At 46.2% G+C, this 11,873-nt stretch overlaps 1 protein-coding gene across 3 annotated transcripts in view; it reads right to left on the bottom strand.

Annotated features, from left to right (window-relative positions):
- Positions 1–1,561: 1,561 nt before the first annotated feature.
- Positions 1,562–11,873, bottom strand: part of Tet3 (tet methylcytosine dioxygenase 3) — a 106,042-nt gene continuing 95,730 nt past the window's right edge. For all 3 annotated transcript variants that reach the window (XM_010631537.2, XM_033764851.1, XM_033764856.1), the window contains 2 exons: positions 6,703–7,042; positions 1,562–6,024 (listed from right to left, as the gene is read on the bottom strand). In XM_010631537.2, coding sequence (XP_010629839.1) covers positions 4,247–6,024; positions 6,703–7,042 — 2,118 coding nt within the window. In that variant the 3' untranslated portion in view covers positions 1,562–4,246. The remainder of the gene's footprint in view (positions 6,025–6,702; positions 7,043–11,873) is intronic.

The raw sequence follows: 11,873 nt of genomic DNA, 5'->3' as shown, positions 1-11,873 counted from the left end.
GAATGAACCCCTTGCCCACCATGGTCCCAACCAGTGCCAGGTGAGGAAGCAGCTCTCTGCACCCACTCCGTGGGCCCCTTGAGACTCCCAGGGACAGACACCTGCTCAGCACCTGGGCCACAGGAGAAACATGTGCGGCTCTGGCTAAGACACATGCTGCTCTAGACAAGGCAGGAGCACCCGACTCCCCTTCTTCAGAGAAAGCATTGCATGTCCTTGCCTTCCCTTTGGGCCTGAGAAGACAGGCGTGAAACCAAAGCACCCGCCAAGCCAGGCAGACTCCTCAGCAAGGAGTGAGCCGCCCTCTTGACTGCCTTTCTTTGTTTGGCCAAGGGAAGAACAATAAAATAAAACTAAAACTGCTCAGAGCAGGTTATAGCATGGTAAACAGAGGTCTAAGAAGACAGCACCAAACGAGGAGGAACAAAAAAAGCCAAGAGACTGGAGCCCACCTTGTTTTTGGTTGGTTGTGGTTTCAGAACGTTGATAGCACCTCAGCGAAACAGGATCAGGGACAGTCACATTAAAACACCATAGCACCATTTTATTTAGACTATTTCAACTCATAAAAATGCTTCCTAGTCCATAAAACACACTTCAGTAACAAAAGGAAAGATATTGGTTGAGGCACGTCAGGGATATATCAGAGTTTTCCACCAGCTTTGCCTTGGGTTGGGGTCATGGGGTAGTTGAATTTCAAGACGAAAGTCTGGCTGGGTTTCTCTCAGAGAAATCAGGTCACCATCTACTGTCAACCATCCTCACTCATCTACTGCTGTCTGATACAAAGCAATTAAGCTCTGAGACTTCTTTCCTTGCATGAGTGCTTTAAAAGTCCCTTGCTCTGCAAACTACAGTTTCCAAAACAGGCAGGGGAAGGATCAGAAGGGGCAGGTAGAAAACCTTTCTATGCACACCACTGTCATCTCAGGGAGAAGGCAAAGCAGTACCTGGGAAGCCAGGTGTGGGGAACTGAGGCCCTGCTAAAAACCAGACCCCAAACAAAAACTCCCAAATCTATGCAACACCGTTAGTCAAGCTTTCTGATGGTAAGATGATGGTTTTTTGAGCTAGCACCAGTTATTGGGTGAGAACCTGCTGCGAAGTGATTTTTACTTAAAAACAAAATCTCTTAGCACAGAACTTTGCAAGTACTTCCCTTGCACACAACAGGTAGGGAAAACAAAATAAAGCAAAAAAAAAAAAGGAACCAAACATTTGCACTACATGTGGACGGTGTCTGTGGACAGGGCACAATGGGGAGAGGACTACAAGACTCCATTTTCTGTTGCTATGTTACTCTTCAAACTTGGTCATGCTGTTAGGTTCTTTAGTTGCAATGGCTTTATTTTTCGTCTCATGATAAAAATGTTTGTCAACCATCTTTAGGACTTAAAAAATGATAATGCCAGTAAAAAATAAAAATTTGATTTTTTTTTCTTTAAGAAGCCTTCAGCAGCAAGGGGGGGTAAAGAGCTGTGCATAGTTACTTTTTAAATATACGTCTAAAGCATGCTAATTTCAATGACTGAGATTTGAGGTAGGTTATACATGTAGTGTGTAAAAATCAGCATGGGTTTGAGCACGGCAACAGCACCAGCTAACTCTCGGGACCCTGCTCAAAGGGGCGTGGGCACATCCCACGGAGCCTGCTTCTTGACTCGCCTCTCAGCAGCCTGGTTCCAGCCTTGAAGCTAATGACCCAAGACTGTGTGGGCTGGGGGACAGATACATGCTTGTAGCTTGTATTGGTTTCTCCTTTTATCTAATGGCTTTGCTACCAAAGGGTGACAAGGGGAAGAGCACAGTTAACAAACATCAGAGATCCACACATGCCAAGTGTCAGAATCACCTAGGTTACACTCAGGACCTTCCAAACCAACAGCCAACCTGGGGCTTCCACGGGTCAGACAGACGGTCACATTCTCAACGTTTTGTAAAATATCGTATTTCTTGCGTAAGATCATTTAAAATGAAGTTTTCAAGGCACCCCCGCATCTAACTAAGCACGGAGTCAAATGAGACCTGCATAAAAGTACTGATGCGATAAGCAAAATAGCATTTAAAGGACCCAACTTTTCCTCAAAACTAGAAAATTAGCATGCTCATTAAAGACTCTGCTTCCTTTAGCTTGTCAGACTGAAGGTCAGAGGTTTTCCTATAAATCTGAGTTCTGAATAATTCTAAATCCTGATAAGCTCTTGGGTATTTATTTCAAAAGCAATAATATTTCATTTTTGTCCTGTAAAATAAATGCAACTTTACAGAATATGGTAAAAGTGGAGGATAGACAAAGCACGTTAAATATTCAGCTACTATTTACAATTTCTCCCACAATTACATGTTAAAACGTACTTTTTCTTCAAGTTGCTGTTTAAATCTAGGCAAAAGTGCTTAAAAAAATCTTTTTACTATTTACAGTTAAAACCAGACCACATAAATGCTCAGGACATCTTACAGCGACTCTCCGCCAGTGCTTCCAAAAGGTTACAGTAAACACCCAGCGGATTGGTCTCAGCTCTTACACAAGGCACCTGGAGGCTCAGGAGCTTGCTGTTAGCACTGTCATCTGATTGTTAAACTCAATTCATAAAGAACCACATCTGAGTAAGACTGCTTAATAAATATCTGCTTGGCTGTCACTCACTGTGTAGCCATAACCCCTGTGTGTCCTGATGAAGCCCCCGCTCACCACACACGTCTACATGGGTAACTTGATATCATTTCTGCTAATACCACAGGAAAAACAAGCACTCCAAGAAGTCTGACTGGCTGTCAGTGAGTGTTGCTTCCAACTGTCAGCCCCAACCTCTCTCAACAATGTCACAAAAATGAAGCACCACATTCCCTTTTCAAAGAACTAAATGAATGCACCAGAATTTCAGAATGGGTGTGTTACAGGGGATGGAAAGGGGAGGAAGAAAAAAGAAAATCATCCAATGGAGAACTGGCACCAATGAGGAAGGAAAATCATAGCAACCTGTTAAAAACGTTTGACTCTTGCACTTTAAGTGTAGGCCCTGCTCCTGCAGGGAGCAGGAGAGGGTGGGCCGGGGAGGCATGCACCACTGTCCAATGTGGAGATCCAAGAAAAGGACAGGTGTGTTAACTGCTGTTACACTGGTTTGCTGAGCTCCCGCAGGACACAACCTGCTCAAGAGTCAAAGTCCCAGCACAACACTACAGCACCAGGCTCTGCACAGCTCCACGCACAGAGCCAGTTTGGCTCTTCACAGCTTGGGTTCAACTTCTTGTGTTAAGAGATACAGTAGCCCTTTTTCGGTATCAGCATAGATTTTGGGGCGATTTTTAAAAAACTGCCACTAAGACAAATTCTTTCGGCCCAGTATTCATTACCTTATCAACATGGTGGAGAGGGCTCTAGGAGCCTCTCAACTCCAACTCCAGCTCCAGCGTGAGGTGCTGCTGTCTAGTGAACCATGATATCCTGTGGACTTGATAAATAACGGACAGAGAATTCAGTGTGGAGACTAGCAAGCTTGACGCTGTCTACTCAACCTGGTTTCTGGGGAGATCTATGCCAGCATATCCTGGGCTGGGCCTGGGATGCCTCTGCCCAACTGCTGACTGGGAAGGGGCCCCAGAAGGTTCTCTGCAGCTTCTCCCATCCTCCTGGACAGGACAGAAGCTGGCCTGGGGGTTCCTTGCCCATGGGGGAGGGAAGGATAGACTAGGGCTACATGCTGCACTTGGCTCACCAGGGGCAGATGGCCGAGAAAACCTGTCAGCTGCCAAGAGGCCAGGCTTGCCAGTGGGAACAGCACTGTCGGCCTTTCCTGCCCATTCATACCATTACTTATTGTCGCTTTTAAAAAATCCAATAAATACACATTTTAAATGGAATTTAAAACTACTCCTTTGTGAAAGGACACTATAAACTTTCTTTCCATTATTGTGATATACAAGGATAAAGTTTTAAAAACAAAATAAAAGCCCCTCCTACAAGGGGAAAAATAAAACAATGTGGAGATATAAATATTAAGATCACGGAAAAAATCACCCGACAGCCGTAGTTTCTTCTTCAAAGTGCTGGGGACATGGGGGGGAGGCGGGTCAGTTCTGAGGTTTGGACCATAAATACATATATATGATAAGCATATCCATATATGTATATATAGATAGAAAGACTTCTGCACCCCCAACCCGCCCCCTGGTATGAGGGCAAAAGCACCACAGAGGCAGCTCGGGCTGGGCCCGACGCTGAGGTACGCTGGCTCCCTGGCACCTAGATCCAACGGCTGTAGGGGCCAGTGACCTTCGTGTAGGCGTAAGAGGACACGGTGACTGACGAGTCTGTGGGCATGGCCAGTGCCTGCCGGGTGGGGACAACACCCTTCTTCTCCTTGTGCTGGGGCTCAGTGACCATGGCACCCCCCCACTTGCGCTTCTTCCCGTAGAGCTTGGACTCCTGTTGGCCCAGGCCCAGCCGTGCGGCCTCCTCCTGCCGTGCCCGTGCCCGCTCCGCCAGCTGCTTCATCTTGGCCTCCCAGAGAGCCAGCCCATGGTTGGGCTGGTTGAGGTTCTTGTGCTGGTAGAAGACCAGCGAGATGCGGGTGGGGTGGCAGCGGTTGGGCTTCTTGAGTGGTGTGGTGGCGTGTAGCTCCCGCCGGGCACACTCAATGAGGATAGACCCGTGGGCAGGGGCCACAGCCACGCCGCCAATGTTCTCGTCCAGGAAATTGTGTTCGCTGTCTGACCACAGCTCTTCCTCCTCCTCCTCCACACTGGCCTTCTCTTCTTTCACTGCCCCCTTGGTAGAGGCCTCCTCAGCTGTCCCCTCCTCTAGGCTGAAGGGATCCCACAGCTTCTCTTCAGACTTCAGGGCCCCGAAGAGCTTCTCAGAGCCCAGGGGCATGCCAAAGGCTTGCCAGGCCTTGTCCAGATGGCTTGCCCCTGGGGTGGGAATTCTTCCCTCCTCCCCTTTCATGGGGTTCCACAACTTGTCTTGGTATCCAGAACTGCCTTTCAGGGCAGAGCTGAAATCTCCAGCCCCCAACCCCCAGGGCTTCTCAGTCAGGCTGGACCCAGGCAAGGCTGAGGTGCTGTTCCCAAACTTGCAAGGGCTCCATGACTTGCCTTGTAGCCGTCCTCCAGGATGGGGAGTGGGCTGCTGACCCTCGCTGGCGAACAGGCCCCACTGGCCATCTGGGAAGTGAGAAGGGGTTAGGCAGCTGGCCCCATAAGAACTGAGCTTGTCAGGGACAATGGCAGAGTTTTCCCCAGGAGGAAACACACCCCAGCTGCCACCTACATTGTTAGTCCTCTTCGGGGACATGCTTGGGCCTCCTGAGTACTGTCCCCATAGATGATTGGGTCCCCCATTCTGAGATGCTTCAGGCAAAGGTGTTTTGCCCATCTTACCAGGGTCTCTGGGTACAGATTCGGTCTGGACCAGTGGGTCCACTGGCTCTTGCTTGATGGATCTACTGTAGCAGTTAGAGCTCTGAGCAAAAGGAGAGGGGTCCCTGGACACTGGGTGGAGCTGGGGGGCCTTGGGAATCAGATACTCCTTGGGGCCTGGGTAAGCAGGCTGCTGGTGGTGAGGAGGAGTAGGGTGATGGGTGTTTGTAAGAACAGCTTGGCCAGGCAGCTCGGCAAACTCAGCACCACCGTACGCCGGGCTCAGGCTGTTGTGCAGAGCATGGAGGTCTGGCTTCTTCTCAAAACTGCCACTGCTGCCACTGTGCCCCCAGGTGCTAGGACCCAGGAACTGGGAGGGGAAGACAGGGTTGCTGGATGGAAAGCCATAGTAGCCAAACGATGGAAGAGCATACTTGGAGTGGAACCCATTGACAGAGGTCAGGCTGGGCTGTGCATAGTAGGAGTGGTAGGAGTACACACTGTTCATGCTGTAGGGGTCGGAGGGCCGGCAATTGCCCAGCACCGAGTAGCTCTCCACCACTGCGTTGCTGCTGTATTTGAAGGAGCTGAAGTGGTTCTGTGGCTCCACCTTGAGGGAAGGCTTCAGGCTTTGTTGGGGTAATGCACCTTTCAGAGACAGGCCTGGGGAAGAAGGCAAGGTGGAAAAGCAGCCAGCAACACCATACCCTGGCAAGATCTAGGGCAGAGGACTGGGGATGGAAGCTCCCTCCAAGATGTCTCCTCTTTCTGGAGAAGTGGGACAGGTGGGGCATACCCAAACTGGGAACCCAACTTGGCTCTTAAGCCACCCCTAAGTACAGACCCCAGCTCTACTTTGGGTGGGAGGAGGCAGCTTGCTCAAAGACCATGGCTGTGTCTACAACACGCCTCATGCTATGCTCTTGAATACCGAAGTTTTCCCTGAAGCACCATCACCCCACCCCTTCCATGCTGGGTCAGGACTACTGTAGGCACCAGGATCCAGGAAAAACGAGTGTAGGTGCCTACAACCCAGTCACAGCCCCAGGACAATGTTCTCAGACTGGGAGGATGTGTGAACATGCTATAGCATTCAAGAACCCAGGCCTCTCCATCTAACAATCACAGCTCTCTGAAGATAACACACCCACTTTGCACTTACTTCCCGCCCTGGTGCCTCCTCCTATCAGGTATCTTAACAAGTGACACAATTAAGCAGAGGCCCAAGGACTCTGTCTTGAACTGTCACAATGATGCAAATAGGTGGGAGGTAGAGCTCAGTGAGGGGAGTCCCAGAAGAACCAGGCCCATTCCAGCCCTGGTGGTGCCCGCTCCACACACCTGGGTCAGTAGCGATCCCAGCCAGCTCCAAGGCCTCTTGCTTGATCTTCTCAGGTGTGCTCAGCTTCTCTTTCTGAATCATCTTCTTCTTCTCAGCTGCTGCCCTCCTGGCTTCCAGCTGCCGCTGGCGGCAGGACTTGGCAGGTTCGGGCAGGCGCCGGACCTCTCGAGGGAAGGCTGTGAGCACCTGGATGGCCCCACTGCTCACCTTGGCATTCTGGTTCTCCTCACTGCCAAACTCATCCGTGCTAGCCATCTTGTACAGGGGAAGCACATGCAGCTGCTCGTCCTCAGGAATCTGGCCCACACAGCGATTGTCTTCCTTGGTTAGGGTGCACACCTGCCTCATACAGGGGGAGAGAAAACATAGGGCTGAGGACTAAGCATCGGGAGGCAGGGATATGAGTTTGAAGATGTGACCTGGTCAATCCCCAAGTAGTCCCCCTGCCAGCCATTCACAGTCCTCCCTCTCCCTACTACTTCTCAAAGTCTAAAAATCTCATCCATTTTGGCCCACAGAGTAAAAGCATCACCATGATGTGGAGTGCGTGTGACAGCTTTCAAAGCAGGTCTGGTCATGTTACAACCTATGTCCCTGACACAGCTGTGAGGAGGAGATGACTGGCATAGGGTCACACAGCTGATAAGGGGCAGGGCCAGCACCAGCACACCAGGAAACTCAATGCCTGGCAGCCCAGCATTGCCACCACTGCATTTCACCTAGCTGAGCCTCAGACCTAACACCCTTGTCCTCCTTGTCCTGAACACTCAGCTCCTTTTGTTCTTAAAATAAGTTTTTTGTATTAAAATCTATGTTCTGGTTGTATAAAACTTAGGCAAGCAAAAAGAGAATAAAACCTATCTCCACAATCCTAATACTCAGAAATAATTACTGTGAATACTTGGGTCATTCACATATACACATGCACATACACATTTTTGGTAATCAAATAGGATACTATGCATGAAGTTCTAACTTCATTTTTCTTAAATATTTTATGTATTAAATATCCTTCCTGATGTTTTTGAAGAGCTCCATAGTATTATTCCACTTTATCAATGTGTTACTTAACAATATTATCAAATATTTCAAATTGTTTCAGAATCTTCCCTACCATAACACACATTTTGAAATTGTTCAGCTATATTTTCTAAGATACTTAACTCCTTAGAATAAATGCTGTGAAGCAGTCCTGCCAAACTGTTCTCCAAAATTATTGTTTTTTACTCATACCAAAAATTGAGTTTTAATTTCTCCATATTTTGCAAGCACAAGGTCCTGAGTTCAATCCCCAGTACACCCCGCCAAAATTTCTCCATATTTTTGTAAATAATTATGCCATTAATTTCTTTATCTCACTGTTACTTTACATTTCTCAACAAGGCTTCCCTTTTTTTTTCAAGTTTACTTTCTTCAGGTACATCCTTGGCCTATTTTCTATATTCTTGCTGCTGTGGCTTTTGAGGCCTTGTTCCTAGAAAGACGGCCCTTCCTATGCTAGTTAATTTCTGCAGATAGCAAATGGTCTCCCTGAGAATACACCTTTGACACACAAACCAACCAAAATGGAAGCCCAGTAGCCATTTTTTTTTTTTTTTTTTGGTACTGGGGATTGAACTCAGGACCCTGTGCTTGAGAGGCAGGAGATGGCACAACTGAACTAAATCCCCAGCCCTCCGGTAGCCTCTTTTATCAAACTCACACAGCAAGCTGGTATTTTCCAATGCCCTAAATCACTGTCGGGCCAGGTGTCTATAGGTGCCAGTGACCACTTCCAAAGCCCAAAGCCTGCTGAAATTATCCATACCGTTCAGTCTTAAACTTACTCAGTGTACCTACCCTGCCTTACTCCTTCTTGAGGAACACAAAGTATCCAGCCCCCACTTCCCTGGCTCCCTGTGCCTCCTGACAGACCCTTGTCTTCCCTGTGTGGCCTCCTGCATGGGATGCAATGCCATGCTTCTGCTTCTAGGGATTAGTGAGTACAAATTTCTTTGATGACACTCATTTCTACATCTGTGTATCTGAAAACACCTGATTAAAACAAACCTTGAATAAATTTTAACACAGCTCTCTTCTTCCTTTTTGAGGTTTTTTTGGTACTGGGGATCGAACTTGGGACCTTGCGATTATGAGGCAGGCAGTGACACCACTGAGCTAAATCCCCAGCTCCCTTTTTGAATTTATGCCTTTTTTTTTTTGAGACAGGGTCTTGCCATGTAGTTCAGGCTGGCTTTGAATTCACTATGTAGTCTAGGCTGGCACTGAACTTGCAGGGATCCTTTTGCCTCAGCTGAGTGCTGGGATTATAGGGGTGCGCCACCATATCTCAGCTTTTGCCTGTTTTTACACTATTCACTTTTATCATTATAAAGTCATCTTTGTACATCTAGGTTGTCATTCATCAATACTGTTGCAGATGGAGCTCTGTGCATTGCCACCATTATGAGCACTGTGTCTTAGGAACTGCTTAACTCAAAGACAACTCAAGTTATCCATTTTGGTACTGGGCTTTATATTTGATGTTTTATTTATTGATAATGGCAACTTCAAGAATCCTTTCATTCTGACTTCCTGCTTTGGGTTATGCTCCACCCAGCCTCTGTGCCTGTTTCTCCCCAGCACACAGAGGTCTCCAGACCATCTCTGCTGACAAGACTTCTGGGTCTGTTCTGGGTGGGTCTGGACATTGGCCTTGCTTCCTCCCACTCTGGACACAAGTGCTCTAAACAACAGGGCAAAGGTCAAATGCAAAGGATCATATATGATAGAAACTGTGCTGCTATCCCTAACACATGGAAAGATAACTTCACACAGTTATAGATAAGGCAATTCTGATTTTAAAAATAAGCAGCAAAGGACATTAATGGAATTCACAAAGATGAAATTAAAATGCATAAGGAAAACAGGAAAAGATGTTCAACCTCTCAATCTTCAAGGAGACAAAAATTCAAATGAGACTGTATGTTTTCCAATGAGACAGGAAAAGACTAGAGTGACAAAATCTAGCATTGCTGGTGAGCCAAACAGGCACTCTTAGCCTGCAAATGTGAACATTCTTGCCCTGGAACCTCAGGCAGACTAACCACACCTCTGCACACAGCTGTCCTCCTGGCTTACAGAGGGAAATGTCTGAAAGCACTTATTGTCTGTCCATGGGGACTGATTAAATACGTGATGGCAGAACTATTCATACAGCCTTAGCAAATGTGGACATAAATCCATATCCACTGACACAGAGGGCTTGAGGTATCCCTGAGTTAGGAAGAGCAAGTCATACAAAAGAGCCAAATATCTTTACTGGGAGAAAGATAACTTCTTTAATAAATGGTACTGGAAAAACTGGCTTTCCACATGCCAAAGACTGAAACTAGACCCATATTTTTCACCATGCACTAATCTAAACTTGAAATAGATCAAAGATCTAAATATTAAAACAGAAACACTAAATCCACTGGAAAAGAGAACAGGTAGAACACTTGAGGACACAGGAGTAGGCAAAGACTTCATGAACAGAACTCAGACCTCATGGGAAATACTACAAAGAATCAACTGGGACCTCATCTTATTAAAAAGCTTTTGCACAGAAGAGAAATCACCAGAGTGAAGAGACAACCCACAGGGTTTTATACCAGCTATCCAGATAAAGGACTAATATCTAGAATATATAAAGAACTAAAAATAAGTCAGACCCCCCCATCCAAATTTAAGGGCCCAATGCAGAAATGGGCATCTGAAATGAAAATATACTTCTCAGATGAAGAATTAGAAATGGCAAATAAACATATGAAAAAATGTTCAACATCACTGGTTATTCATGAAATGCAAATTAAGACAATACTGAGAGTCAGTCTCACCCTAGAAAGAATGGCTGCTATCAAGAAATCAACCAATAACAAATGCTGGAAGGGCTGTGAGGAAAAAGGAACCCTTTTCCAATGTGAGTGTAGACTGGTGCAACCACGGTGGAAATCAGTGTGCAGATTTCTCAAAAAACTAAAACTAGAGGTTCCATTTGACCCAGCTACTCAGTATCTTCCAAAATAATTAAAAGCATCACACCACAGAGATATATGCACACCCATATTTACAGCAGCACAGTTTGTAATAGCTAAATCTTGGAAACAGCCCAAATGCCCATCAACTGACAAGTGGATAAAGAAGATGAGGATTTTATACAACAAAGTACTACTTCTGCCATAAAGGATGAGCTTCAGACATTTACAGCTAAATGGATGGACCTCAGACCATAATCTTTTTCTTTTTTGGGGGGGCACTAGGGATCAAACTCCAGTCCTTGCAAGGCAGGTGGCAGCACCCCTGAGCTAAACCCCCAGTGAGACCATACTCTTAAGTGAAATAAATCAGACATATGGACAAACGTGTTTAAATACTGCATTGTTTCGCCAATGTGAGAAACTGAATGTGGAAATAAAGACTGAGATGTATAATGGATGTTGGGAAATGGGAAGAAAGTGTTCAAATGGGAAGGGGAACAAGGGAGGAGGGAGGGAGAACATAAGGAAGGGACAAGAAAAAAGTGAAAACAGGAAAAAATGGAACAAAGCTTTTGTACACAAGGAGAAGAAAAAGCTTGTGGGTGGGAATGGGATGATAAAGTTTAATTTAAAAAAAAGAAGAGCAACTCATAGAACAACATGAAGATATGTGACTTCACTGGTACGAAGTTTTATACAGTGTGTATACACTGTACATACACACATCTGAATGGATGATCATCAAATGCTAACAGCTGTAATCTCTTACCAGATTTTAGATTTCATATTATTTAAAAGCCTTACAATAATAGTGACTATTAGGAGAAAATACTTTTAACCTTGAAAAAAATATTATTTGGTTCACCTCAAATTCTAGAAGCTCTGAGATACATGTAACCTCACTAGGCCTATCTCCAGTGCTGCCTCTTCCTCTGCCTCTCTCTGACCCCTGAAAGATCTGCCTTTTCTATATATTTCAGCTAGAAATCTTCATGCTAGCGTAGACAGGAGACAGCCACATCCTGCTTTACAGCTTTGTACACAAGAGACAAATGACAAAGTGGAGAAATGAAATTCTGGGACGGGGCCATCAATTCCCACAGGGTTAAGAGCTACAACCAGTCTAGGAGCACCTGCATCTTCCACAGCCGCCAGGAGCACTTCCTCCAAAG

The sequence above is a fragment of the Fukomys damarensis genome, unplaced genomic scaffold, assembly GCF_012274545.1.
Source record: "Fukomys damarensis isolate Sample0158 unplaced genomic scaffold, DMR_v1.0_HiC HiC_scaffold_2, whole genome shotgun sequence".
NCBI lineage: Eukaryota > Metazoa > Chordata > Mammalia > Rodentia > Bathyergidae > Fukomys > Fukomys damarensis.
This window is presented reverse-complemented; position numbering and strand designations above follow the sequence as displayed.